Genomic DNA, 14,415 nt, shown 5'->3' on the forward strand with positions numbered 1-14,415 from the left:
GTTCCCTCTTCTCCACACCCTCTCCAGCATTTATTGTTTGTAGATTTTTTGATGATAGCCATTCTGACTGGTGTGAGGTGATACCTCATTGTAGGTTTTTTTTTTTTTTTTTTTTTTTTTTTTTTTTGCGGTATGCGGGCCTCTCACTGCTGTGGCCTCTCCCGTTGCGGAGCACAGACTCCGGACGCGCAGGCCTAGCGGCTATGGCTCACGGGCTTAGTTGCTCCGCGGCATGTGGGATTTTCCCGGACCAGGGCATGAACCCGTGTCTCCTGCATCGGCAGGCGGACTCCCAACCACTGAGCCACCAGGGAAGCCCCCTCATTGCAGTTTTGATTTGCATTTCTCTAATGATTAGTGATGTTGAGCATCCTTTCATGTGTTTGTTGGCAATCTGTATATCTTCTTTGGAGAAATGTCTATTTAGGTCTTCTGCCCATTTTTGGATTGGGTTGTTTTTTTAATATTGAGCTGCCTGAACTGCTTGTATATTTTGGAGATTAACCTTAGTCAGTTGCTTCGTTGGCAAATATTTTCTCCCATTCTGAGACTTGTCTTTTCGTTGTGATTATGGTCTCCTTTGCTGTGCAAAGGCTTTTAAGTTTCATTTGGTCCCATTTGTTTATTTTTGCTTTTATTTCCATTTCTCTAGGAGGTGGGTCAAAAAGGATCTTGCTGTGATTTATGTCATAGACTGTTCAGCCTATGTTTTCCTCTAAGAGTTTTATAGTATCTGGCCTTACATTTAGGTCTTTAAGCTATTGTGAGTTTACTTTTGTATACAGTGTTAGGGAATGTTCTAATTTCATTCTTTTACATGTAGCTGTACAGTTTTCCCAGCACCACTTATTGAAGAGGCTGTCTTTTCTCCATTGCATATTCTTGCCTCCTTTATCAAAGATAAGGTGACCATAGGTGCGTGGGTTTATCTCTGGGCTTTCTACCCTGTTCCATTGATCTATATTTCTGTTTTTGTGCCAGCACCATACTGTTATCATTACTGTAGCTTTGTAGTACAGTCTGAAGTCAGGGAGCCTGATTCCTCCAGCTCCATTTTTTTTTTTTTTTCTCAAGATTGCTTTGGCTGTTCTGGGTCTTTTGTGTTTCCCTATAAATTGTGAAATTTTTTGTTCTGTTTCTGCAAAAAAATGCCATTGGTAGTTCGATAGGGATTGCACTGAATCTGTAGATTGCTTTGGGTAGTACAGTCATTTTCACAATGTTGATTCTTCCAATCCAAGAACATAGAATATCTCTCCATCTATTTGTGTTGTCTTTAATTTCTTTCATCAGTGTCTTATAGTTTTATGCACACATCTTTTGTCCCCTTAGGTAGGTTTATTCCTAGATATTTTATTCTTTTTGTTGCAATGGTAAATGGGAGTGTTTCCTCAATTTCTCTTTCAGATTTTTCATCATTAGTGTATAGGAATGCAAGAGATTTCTGTGCATTAATTTTGTATCTGCTACTTTAGCAAATTCATTGATTAGCTCAAGTAGTTTTCTGGTAGCATCTTTAGGATTCTCTATGTATGGTATCATGTCATCTGCAAACAGCAACAGCTTTACTGCTTCTTTTCCGATTTGGATTCCTTTTATTATTTATTTATTTATTTTATTCCTTTATTCCTTTTTTCTTTTCTGATTGCTGTGGCTAAAACTTCCAAAACTATGTTGAATATTAGTGGTGAGAGGGGACAACCTTGTCTTGTTCCTGATCTTAAGAGGAAATGGTTGCAGTTTTTCACCATTGAGAACGATGTTGGCTGTGGGTTTGTCATACATGGCCTTTATTATGTTGAGGTAAGTTCCCTCTATTCCTACTTTCTGAAGATTTTTTTTTTTTTTTTTTTATCAAAGATGGGTGTTGAATTTTGTCAAAAGCTTTTTCTGCATCTACTGAGATGATCATATGGTTTTTCTCCTTCAGTTTGCTAAGATGGTTTATCACATTGATTGATTTGCATATAGTGAAAAATCCTTGTGTTCCTGGGAAAAACCCCACTTGATCATGGTGTATGATCCTTTTAATGTGCTGTTGGATTCTGTTTGCTAGTATTTTGTTGATGATTTTGCATCTGTGTTCATCAGTGATATTGATTGACCTCTAGTTTTCTTTCTTTGTGACATCTTTGTCTGGTTTTGGTATCAGGGTGATGGTGGCCTCGTAGAATGAATTTGGGAGTGTTCCTCCCTCTGCTATATTTTGGAAGAGTTTGAGAAGGATAGGTGTTAGCTCTTCTCTAAATGCTTGATAGAACACCTGTGAAGCCATCTGGTACTGGGCTTTTGTTTGTTACAAGATTTTTAACCACAGTTTCAATTTCATAGTTTGTGACTGGTCTGCTCATATTTTCTATTTCTTCCTGGTTCAGTCTTCCAGGTTGTCCATTCTATTGGCATATAGCTGCTTGTAGTAATCTCTCATGATCCTTTGTATTTCTACAGTATCAGTTGTTACTTCTACTTTTTCATTTCTAATTCCGTTGATTTGAGTCTTCTCCCTTTTTTTCTTGATGAGTCTGGCTAATGGTTTATCAATTTGGTTTATCTTCTCAAAGAACCAGCTTTTAGTTATATTGACCTTTGCTACTGTTCCCTTCATTTCTTTTTCATTTATTTCTAATCTGATCTTTATGATTTCTTTCCTTCTGCTAACTTTGGGTTTTGTTTTTTCTTCTTTCTCTGTTTGCTTTAGGTATAAGGTTAAGTTGTTTATTTGAGATTTTTCTTGTTTCTTGAAGTAGGACTGTATTGATATAAACTTCCCGCTTAGAACTACTTTTGCTGCATCCTATAGGTTTTGGGTCATCATGTTTTCATTGTCATTTGTTTCTAATGACAAATGTCCCCTTTGATTTCTTCAGTGATCTCTTGGTTATTTAGTAACATATTGTTTAGCCTCCATGTTTTTGTGCTTTTTATGTTTTTTTTCCCCTCTAATTGATTTCTTATCCCATAGTGTGGTGGTCAGAAAAGATGCCTGATACGATTTCAATTTTCTTAAATTTACCAAGGCTTGATTTGTGCCCCAAGATATGATCTATACTGGAGAATGTTCCATGAGCACTTGAGAAGAAAGTGTATTCTGCTGTTTTTGGATGGAATGTCTTATATATATATCAATTAAGTCCATCTTGCTTAATGTATCATTTAAAGCTTGTGTTTCCTTATTTATTTTCATTTTGGATGATCTGTCCATTGGTGAAAGTGGGGTGTTAAAGTCCCCTACTATGATTGTGTTACTGTCGATTTCCCTTTTTATGGCTGTTAGTATTTGTCTTATGTATTGAGGTGCTCCTGTGTTGGGTGTATAAATATTTACAATTGTTATTTCTTCTTCTTGGAGCGATGCCTTGATCATTATGTAGTGTCCTTCTTTGTCTCTTGTAATCGTCTTTATTTTAAAGCCTATTTTGTCTGATATGAGAATTGCTACTCCAGCTTTCTTTTGATTTCCATTTGCATGGAGTATCTTTTTCCATCCATCACTTTCAGTCTGCATGTGTCACTAGGTCTGAAGTGGGTTTCTTGTAGACAGCATATCTATGGGTCTTGTTTTTGTAACCATTCAGTAAGCCTGTGTCCTTTGGTTGCAGCATTTAATCCATTCACATTTAAGGTTATTATCGATATGTATGTTCCTATTACCATTTTCTTAATTGTTTGGGGTTTGTTGTTGTAGGTCCTTTTCTTCTCTTGTGTTTCCTGCCCAGAGAAATTCCTTTAGCATTTGTTGTAAAGCTGGTTTGGTGTTGCTGAATTCTCTTAACTTTTGCTTGTCTGTAAAGGTTTTAATTTCTCCATTGAATCTGAATGAGATCCTTGATGGGTAGAGTAATCTTGGTTGGAGGTTTTCCCCCTTCATCACTTTAAATATGTCCTGCCACTCCCTTCTGGCTTGCAGAGTTTCTGCTGAAAGATCAGCTGTTAACCTTATGGGGATTCCCTGGTATGTTATTTGTTACTTTTCCCTTGTTGCTTTTACTATTTTTTCTTTGTATTTAATTTTTGGTTGTATTTGTATTTAATTTAGCTTGATTAATATGTGTCTTGGCCTGTTTCTCCTTGGATTTATCCTGTATGGGACTCTCTGTGTTTCCTGGACTTGACTATTTCCTTTCCCATGTTAGGGAAGTTTTCAACTATAATCTCTTCAAATATTTTCTCAGACCCTTTCTTTTTCTCTTCTTCTTCTGGGACCCCTATAATTCGAATGTTGGTTTGTTTAATGTTGTCCCCAAGGTCTCTGAGACTGTCCTCAATTCTTCTGATTCTTTTTTCTTTATTCTGCTCTGCGGTAGTTATTTCTACTATTTTATCTTCCAGGTCACTTATCCGTTCTTCTGCCTCAGTTATTCTGTAATTGATTCCTTCTAGAGAATTTTAAATTTCATTTATTGTGTTATATTCATCTTTGTTTGTTTGCTCTTTGGTTCTTTTAGGTCCTTGTTAAACGTTTCTTGTATTTTCTCCATTCTATTTCCACGATTTTGGATCATCTTTACTACCATTACTCTGAATTCTTTGTCAGGTAGACTGCCTATTTCCTCTTCATCTGTTTGCTCTGGTGGGTTTTTACCTTGCTTCTTCATCTGCTGCATATTTCTCTGTCTTCTCTTTTTGTTTAAGTTACTGGTTTGGGGGGTCTCCTTTTTGCAAGCTGCAGGTTCATAGTTCCCATTGTTTTTGGTGTCTGCCCCCAGTGGGTAAGGTTGGTTCAGTGGGTTGTGTAGGCTTCCTGGTGGAGGGGACTGGTGCCTGTGTTCTGGTGGGTGGGGCTGGATCTTGTCTTTCCAGGGGGCAGGGCTGTGTCTGGTGGTATATTTTGGGGTGTCTGTAAACTTAGTATGATTTTAGGCAGTCTCTCTGCTAATGGGTGGGGTTGTATTCCTGTCTCGCTAGTTGATTGGCATGGGGCGTCCAGCACTGGAGCTTGCTGGTCGTTGGGTGGAGCTGGGTCTTAGCACTGAGATGGAGATCTCTAGGAGAGCTTTCACTAATTGATATTATGTGGGGCTGGGAGGTCTCTGGTGGTCCAGTGTCCTGAACTCAGCTCTCCCACCTCAGAGAGTCACGCCTGACACCAGACCAGAGCATCAAGACCCTGTCAGCCACACGGCTCAGAAGAAAAGGGAGAAAAAAAGAAAGAAAATAATAATAATAATAATAATTTTTTTAAATTATTAAAATAAAAAAAAATAATAAAGAAGATAGCAACCAAACCAATAAACAAAGCCACCAAGGATAACAAGTGCTAAAAACTATACTAAGATAAACGTAAAAATCAGAAACAAATCAGTCACGGACAGCAAACCCCAAGTCTACAGTTGCTCCCAAAGTCCACCTCTTCAATTTTAGGATGATTTGCTGTCTATTCAGGATTTCCACAGATGCAGGGCACTTCAAATTGATTGTGGAGCTTTAATCTGCTGCTTCTGAGGCTGCTGGGAGAGACCTCCCCCTCTCCTCTTTGTTCGCACAGCTCCCGGGGTTCAGCTTTGGACTTGGCCCCGCCTCTGCATGTCGGTTGCCTGAGGGCGTCTGTTCTTCGTTGAGACAGGACAGGGTTAAAGCAGAAGCTGATTAGGGGGCTCTGGCTCACTCATGCCAGGGGAGGGAGGGGTACAGTAGTTATAATTGGAATGCTGGGTGAGCCTGTGGCAGCAGAGGCCAGTGTGTGTTCAGCCTGAGGGGCGCTGTGTGTTCTCCCTGGGAACCTGTCCTTGGATCATGGGACCCTGGCAGTGGCGTGTCGCACAGGCTCCCCGGGGGATGTGGAGAGTGACCTGTGCTTGCACACAGGATTCTTGGTGGCTGTAGCAGCAGCGTTAGCATTTCATGCCCGTCTCTGGGTTCCGAGCTGATAGCTTCGACTCACGCCCGTCTCTGGAGCTCATTTAGGTGGTGCTCTGCCTTCTTCTGCAGGCAGACAGGGGAAGAATCACCTCTCCTCACAAACCCCAAAACAATGGTGTCTTGCCTCTTAGGCAGGTCCAGACTTTTTCCCGGACTCCCTTCCGGCTAGCCGTGGAGCACTAGCCCCCTTCAGGCTGTGTGCACACCGCCAGCACCAGTCCTCTCCTTGCGATCCGACGGGAGGCTCAGTTCCCAGCCCCGCCTGCCCCGGCGGGTGAGCAGACAAGCCTCTCAGGCTGGTGAGTGCCGGTCGGCACCGATCCTCCGCGGGAATCTCTCCGCTTTGCCCTCCGCACCCCTGTGGCTGTGCTCTCCTCCGTGGTTGCGATGCTTCCTCCCTCCCCCATCTCCACCAGTGAAGGGGCTTCTAGTGTGTGGGAACCTTTCCTCCTTCACAGCTCCTTCCCACTGGTGCAGGTCCCGTCCCTATTCTTTTGTCTCTCTTTTTTCTTTTGCCCTACACGGGTACGTGAGGAGTTTCTTGCCTTTTGGGAGGTCTGAGGTCTTCTGCCAGCGTTCAGTAGGTGTTCTGTAGGAACTGTTCCACGTGTAGATGTATTTCTGATGTATTTGTGGGGAGGAAGGTGATCTCCACGTCTTACTCCTCCGCCATATTGAAGGTCCTCCTGATGTGCTCATATAACTGCAGATGTTCCCCATGGTTCCATTTTCATCCGTATCCTTACAAATCTCTCCTTGGGTTGAGGGGGGAGGTATTTTACATTTCTATTATTTAAATCACTACTATATGCCAGGGTCTCTCAAATACCTATTGTCAGCTCACATCTGACTTACACACCATTCCTTACTACTTGCCCTCTGATGCTTCCAAAGCATCTCACATGGGACAGGTCTAAAATGGGACCCATTCCCTACCTCTCCTCCTCGATTGGCAAACCTGCTCCTCATCTCTGATGCCTCTCTCTTCTTCTGGCCTCATATCCAGTGAAATTCCTGGTTTCATTTCCCTTTTGAAGTCTCCCCCATTTTAAGCATTGTTGCTTAAATTCTGTCCTAACAATTCTTTCCAGGATGACTTCATGGAGCCTTCCTGGCTCTTGGCTCTTCACGTGTAGCCATCCTCTCTACCACTGTACCATTGTTTCCAAAATTCAGATAAAAATCAAATCATGGCCTTACTAAAAACCCCTTTTCACCCCCTAATAGCTATAACAAAATTATGCCTTCATGGCCCTGTGCCATCTTAGCGCAACCAACTAGGCTACCACCATCTTCTCCCTTTCCTGTAATTCTACCATTCATTTTTATTGGACTAGCCACTGCTCCTTAAACATGCCATATACTTCCATGCCTTTGTGCCTTAACTCTCATTGTTTTCTCAGATGGTGATGTCCTCCTGGCCCTTCTCCTGGCAAGATCCTTCATGTCCCAATTTATAAGTCTTTTTTCTCTGACCCTATTAAAGAGATTTAGCCCCTTCTTTCTCTGGGCTGTCATAGCCCTTACCACACTATCACAGTGTTATATATGTTTGTTTCCCAACTTGAAGACAAGAACAGCGGTTTAATCATCTTTGTATCCTTACAAACTAATACAGGCCTGGCACACAGTAGATGCTCAGGAAATATTTATTTAATTAACATGGAGCATTAGCAGTGAAGACTTTAACAACAGGAGTTGACACAGAGTGCTGCCCCCACAAAGACGGTGGGTCAAGACAACGGTTCCAAGTTTGAAAGAGTATCTTTGGAAACACCACTCACCTGCTGGGAGTGAGTGCTAGGGGCAGTTGACGGGCACAGGGAAAAAGAATGGAAGGAGGATTCCGCGTTACATGCAGCAAAAAATTCTAAAAACACAGGCAATGAATCATCAGCCCTCTTGATTTTCTTGGTGCATTTTGTTTTCAACAATTCTCTTGGAATGCCAAAGCAGAAAAGATCCTCTATAGAAAATACATGGCTGAAATCTCTACACTAAAGGAAAAAGACTGAGCTAAAAAACGAATAGCTAGCAATCTGCCTTTGAAGGTGTTTGATATAAATTTTAACAATCGACAAATTGGACCAGTAAGCTGTTTAAAATTCTCTTTGCTTCCCCAGCTTTGATTCTTATCTGCATATGTTGCATAAAGTATTTTTATATAACTGTAAAAAAGTAAAATTTCACTAGCATAAATAAAAAGACTTCAGGATTTCAAGAGTCACATACAAGTAAGTTTTAAGCCTGGGAAATACAGAATGACGCTTCTGTCATGGTAGAAGGTCATTAACTAAAGCATCCAGATTTCCCTCTTTCAAATGTTCACTCTTGCGACTCTCACATCACTAGTCCATGGTGGGTTCTCAATGCATATTGAATGAATGAATGGTTGTTGCTATGAGTGTTTCTACCTTAGACTATAAGCTTCTGGAGGGCAAGAAACTGCATCAGCTCATGCTTGGATTGATGAACGTAAGGCACCATGGGGCACTCAGTTATGTTTGCCGTGGCTTGTATAGATAGAGACTCTAAACAGGAGGAGTCACTCTACAAAAAAAACAACTGGCTGTCCATCTAAATGGGAACAAAACTAAAACAAACAAACCCATGTTTTGCTAAGGAATTCAAGAAGAGGTCAAAATTTTGAAATCTCTAAGTTTTTAAGGAGGACTACAGTAATGAAAATTCAAGATAGGTAAATGTGGTTTTCTTACACTTTTAATATTAAGAAAACAATATAAAGTAAAACGAAACCTTATCCATTCTTACTGAAATTGAATGAGTGCACAGAATACTCTTATTTGGGGAGATACTTTGTTATAACTTCCCTATGCAGATAAAGGAATTTGTTGAAAAGAAATTCACTTTTAAATTACACATTTTATGAGATGTCTGTGTTCCAAAGACAGACACATGAATAAAGATTCAACCCATATTAAACTCTCTCTTTTTTTTTGCCGTACGTGGGCCTCTCACTGTTGTGGCCTCTCCCGTTGTGGAGCACAGGCTCCGGACACGCAGGCCCAGCGGCCACGGCTCACGGGCCCAGCCGCTCCGCGGCACGTGGGATCTTCCCGGACCGGGACACGAACCCGTGTCCCCTGCATCGGCAGGCGGACTCTCAACCACTGTGCCACCAGGGAAGCCCTAAACTCTCTTTATGATGCTCTTATGTATTCTTGTTCCTTTAAGAGTCTAAAACCCGTTTTCCCCATTTCTTAGTGATATCTCATTCAATGTCTCCGCACACAATTGTCTGGGGGCTCCTTACTCTTCTTTTGTTATTAAGACTTCTGGTTTCTTTTCTTCTAGCTCCAATTTGCCTTCTTTGGACCCTTTCTGTTACAGAGACTAATAATAATTCAACAGCTATGTGAATTATGTTATCTATAAATTATTTAGAGGGCTTGAACTGTGTGCTTCTTGAGTGGAGGGGCTGTTTCTTTCATCTCTGTATTATTAGCGCCTAGCAATAATGCAGACACTAGCAGGCCTGAACTGGATATTTCTGAATGTCTAAATGAATACCTTACATTAATAAAACACCTCTAACTTCTTCTAGTCCCAAGAAGAGAAATGAGTAAGGAGCAAAGACAAGATTTACCAAGCATTCTCATTCTAATTCTAAGACTGACTTACAAAGGAAAGCTTCTGTCTACCACTGACATACATCCTGAAGGCAGGGTGAATCACTTCACCCCCCAGAATGCTGGTGTCTGGGACTAACACTTAGGCTCCTGTTGCAAAGGGTTATGATGTTGCAAATTTCAATCTTAAACTAGGTACTGCATCAGTTATTTCCTTAAGATCAAAATTTTAATGAGCAGATGTGAAGAAGCAGGTATCAAGAATGGCCAGCCTGCTGTATCCAGGGCACTGGAAGCCCCACGTGCCAGCTCTGAGTTGCCACTATTAACTCTGTGACTCTGGGCCAAGCAGTTCCCCCACTCTACGCCTGCTTCCTCATTTAAAAAAAAAAATAGAGTATATGATTACATAACAAAGAATAATGTCTTGTCTTGCTTGTTGTTGTGAGATTCTTGGGAGGATCAAAATAGGTCAAAAAGATAAAAGTTCTATGTAAACTCTGACCTTTAATGTAAATGTAAGCCAACAATATGACCACAAACAACATAGGAACCTACAAATCTTAACTCTCTACGATGCTCCAATCTCCATATCATGCAGGAAGATGAATACTGGAAGTAGAAAGTTTAAAACTGAAGGAGAAATCACTTCAAACTTTAGGTTCTTGTGTAAGGGGGAAAAACAAAGACTACTTAATGTTAAGTCGGGTTCATGGTGGAATGGGGCTTGGGACAACATCAACGTTTAAGGAGTGTGAAAGGAAAACTGTTCAGATTCCAGTCCTACGATTTATGGAAAACAATGAATAGGCTATTTTCAGAAAATTCGGATACAGTCACTATAGAGATAATTCACTGCTCCTTTCCACAGTTTCAAGAGACAAACCTGAGTAGAGACAGGACTCTTAGGCTAGTTCAGTGGAGGGGGCCAAGCAGGTGATCCCCTGACATCCAGCATCTGCACTTGTCCCGAAAAGACACGTAAACACCACTGGACTTCCTAAACCCTGCGTTTAGGTCCCGGGGAAAGGGAGTGATCTTGGGGTCCCTGGCGTAATCCACTCATCTGCGGCCAAGTCCTGCTGCTCTGTAAACCCTCTCTAAATCAGAATCATCCAGAGGAAGGTGGGAAGATTTGATAGCAAGTCAGAATCAAGAGACAGTCATCACATATTATAAGCTCTTATATAACCAGGAAATGGTTGTATGATATCTTCTAAATCAAAATGCAAGAAGTTGAACACTTGATATGCGTAAAAGGCTTATATTAAAGAAAACATGATCAGTGCTTTTTAATTAATTTTGGCCTAAAAGTTAAAGATACCTTGACTGAAGTGTTAATTTTTCAAGAACATATTGATTTTAGAATGGATCTGGATTCTGCTTTCTGTATGCAAATGGTAAGCCCCTGGTATACCTATCACACAGTACAAGTGATTGCTGGTCAAACCAACCAGGTTCTAACTATAGAGATTCAGGGAAACAACAGAAAATAGAAATGATTGTTTGAATCAATCTATCAATTTTGAAGTAATGTACCCTATGCATTTTAAACTTCTAAAGGGAATGGTTCCAAACGTTGGCGGTGACAAATACAAATACATTTAATACATTTGCCTATCTCCTCTTTTGAGTTTCTAAAATTACTTTTGGTAAATGACATATTCATCTTTATTTATAAGATTATAATTAAATACATTTATAAGATTTATATAATCTTAAGAGATGCTACATAGTTCTTAAGAGATGCTGAATAGTAACTATGTGACCAATTAATTCCAAAGTGAAACAACTTCCTATATTCATTATTATCTTTTTAAGATCAGATTTATGATTTTTTTTCTTAACTGAAATTTTAGCTTCCTTTTTGAAATAAAATAGGCTCTTCACTATTTACAAGGTTATTTATTTCTGAGCCGCAAAAATTCTCTCTCTCTTTTTTCGCTCTGTATTACCCTCTTTTCCTCCTGTAGGCCTCCATTCAATCTTGGCTGCCATGATTAGACAGCCAGAAAGGGACAGGGGCATCTCATCGGTGCCAACACAGAGTGAGGAGAAGGTCTTTGCAGACCTGTCTGGGGAACAGCAGTAATTAGAAACGCCCCCAGGGGAAGGCAACTCTTAGAGAACTTACGTGGGCCCCGTCGTCTAGCTCTCCAGCCAACTAAGAGTCCCTTCTTCCAAGACTGACTACGCAAGTTTCAATTTTAGTTTTTACCAGGAACAATAGTTCATAGCACCTCCAATTTTAAATAGGGAGGTTATAACTCACACTGGGCAGCGGTGCCAGAGGCAGGCCCTGCAGCCTCAGCCTAGAGATCTTTTCACATCCCTCTGGGACCACACTGCTGAGTACAAGAAGCCTTCAACATAGACCCAGTAGGCCTTGGTCCCTATTTATAAGAGCTTCCCTGCCTTCATAAAATCAGGTGACAATCACTTTGACGTATGCATCATTTAATAATTCACATTCAACAGTTTATAGCATTTAATAAATAATTCCCTTCCATCGTGAAATAGACCTTATACCTAAGACCCAAACAAACAAACCAACTGATTCATGTCAGGTTTTTTTTAAGATTTTTTTTTTTTTTGATGTGGACCATTTTTAAAGTCTTTAATTGAATTTGTTACACTATTGCTTCTGTTTTATGTTTCGGCTTTTTGGCTGCGAGGCATGTGGGATCTTAGCTCCCCGACCAGGGATCGAACACGCACCCCTTACACTGGAAGGCGAAGTCTTAACCACTGGACCGCCAGGGACGTCCCAACTGATGTCAGATTTAAGACCAAAGAAGGAAAAGGCAGGTCTGAGGCGGTCCTCCTATAAGTACACATCCTGCTCCAACACCAGCACTAGACAGGTCACAAGGACAGACAGGTCACAGGCCCAGAGTCACTGCAGCTACCCCAGCAGCAGTCTCTCCTCACGGCTTTTAGCCCCAGAGCCACCCATGCTGGAGCCAGAGTAAAAAATGTGTTAAACAAAGGCTCGGCAAATATAAGCTGTCAACTCCTCACCAGCCAGTCCCAAGAAGAACAAATGCTTTCACAGAGATTTCTGGAGCTGGGGGCCTTTAGCCTAAAAAATCATTTTTTGCAGCAGAAATGATTCAAGTCAGGAGCATACTTCTATCTGTGGGCAAGTCTGGGTTTTCTGAATATTTACTAAGTCTTCCCAAACCCGATGCTTTTTCTTACAGCCAGCATGCTAGACTCTGGCAAATCTGTTCCACCACTTTAACACGTTCTAAAATTATAAACCGGAATCTACACTCTCTTGAAATCTCACGCTCTGGGCTTCCCACACCCTCTGCTCATCGTGCGTCAGAAACAAGGCAGCGGCCGCAGCTTTACCTGAGCTGCTCGAGGCTGGGGACTTGCTGCGCCGGGAAGGTCCTGGGCTCTTGGTGGTGCTCCTGCGGGATGACGAAGCTATTTTGGTGTAAGAAGTGGACTTCACCACCCGACATTCTGGGGAAAGAAGAAAGGCCACACATCATTGACAGGGCCACGCACATACCGTTTGAAATGCACAATAAACCTGCAAGTAGAAATACACAGCCATGCCAGGTCACACGTGCTTCCTGCCGGCCCAGTATGTGTCTAGGACGACAGAACCCCAAACAGAAGCAACCAGAAAGGGCACAGTGGGCATCTCAGACATCACAGTAAATACGGTTGTCCCTCTGCACCCACGGGGATTTGGTTCCGGGACCACATGCCCCCAGCCACCACCGCCATTGGCTGCTTGGGTCCTGCCCAGGTGGACCTGCAGGAGATGCCAATTTCTTTAAAAAAAAACAAAACAAACAAACAAAAAAAAAACTACACATATGAACGTATCAGCACAAATTAAAAGGTGGAAGTAAGCGAGAAGTATAACATAATGATCTCAGAAGACACAATCAGAACCACCATGTGAACAGTGCCCGAGAGGCTGTCTACGGAGGTTTGAATTCCCAGAACAGATCTCTGGACCATGTGAAGGGGACATCCACTTGGCTCAAGGCTCTGTCCACACAACGGACAACACGTCCTGGAGTCTGTCGCAGCCTTTGGACGTTGGTCTGGCCTTTCAGAAACACATGAGCAATCACATCGGACTGCTGTAACGCTGCCTGTCCGCTGGCCTGCTTCCAATTACATTTTTACCACGTGTCCGCCCCATGCCAGGTGCTGAGCTCTGCAGGCGTGACAGGGGACACACACGGTCTGGGAACCAGAAACACCGCCCACCTGGTAGTCCAGCATGGAATCTTTCAACCAGCGAGGGCTATTTTCTGCTAATTTTAATTTTGTGGACCTCATGTTTGAAAAATGTTGGCTTACGAAACAAACTGCATAAAGTAACAATACGTTTCTCAGTTTAAACGGAAACCGGGCCTATAACGAGGGCAAGATGACCAGGACTTTTGTTCCTATAGGTCCTGAGTGTTTAGAGGTCACATAAATTTAAGAGAATAATGTAAAAAGCTCGGTATCTGGTTAGCAGGGATGAATGGTTAAAAGAGGAAGCTACCAGATGGTGCACACTGGTAATAACACCCATCTGTGAGCTGCAACGTGAGTTAAAAAGTTGACTTTAGGGTTTGACGCAGGCTGTTTGCCACAGGAGCCAGAGCTGCTAGTTATGGGCCCCACCTATCAGCCAGGGCTCGGGTTCAGCATAATAGAACCAATCTCACCACACCAAGCGGACATTTTTCCAGCTTCCAGGAAGAAAGTCGGTATTTTCGTCAGGTGGCTAAGTCTTACAAGAGCAAATGCAGGCGTTTTATTTGATGTTCAGAGTATTGAAAAAAACCCTGTGGACCCATGCCATGCTTCTACAGCTTCTCTTGGGCTTAGTTCTCACCATACCACACTATTAACCTATCAAAAGTATTCACTTACTCCTCTGCCCCCCCACCCCCTACTCCCTTGGGTACCACCTAGGCCTGACATATTTAAAAGGACGGAAGAG

At 41.9% G+C, this 14,415-nt stretch overlaps 1 protein-coding gene across 5 annotated transcripts in view; it reads right to left on the reverse strand.

Moving 5' to 3' along the window:
• Positions 1 to 14,415, reverse strand: part of DCLK1 (doublecortin like kinase 1) — a 318,108-nt gene that overhangs the window by 85,136 nt on the left and 218,557 nt on the right. For all 5 annotated transcript variants that reach the window (XM_059042295.2, XM_059042296.2, XM_067016792.1 and 2 more), the window contains exon 5: positions 12,807 to 12,923. In XM_059042295.2, coding sequence (XP_058898278.1) covers positions 12,807 to 12,923 — 117 coding nt within the window. The remainder of the gene's footprint in view (positions 1 to 12,806; positions 12,924 to 14,415) is intronic.

Source organism: Kogia breviceps, chromosome 16, assembly GCF_026419965.1.
Source record: "Kogia breviceps isolate mKogBre1 chromosome 16, mKogBre1 haplotype 1, whole genome shotgun sequence".
Classification (NCBI taxonomy): Eukaryota; Metazoa; Chordata; class Mammalia; order Artiodactyla; family Physeteridae; genus Kogia; species Kogia breviceps.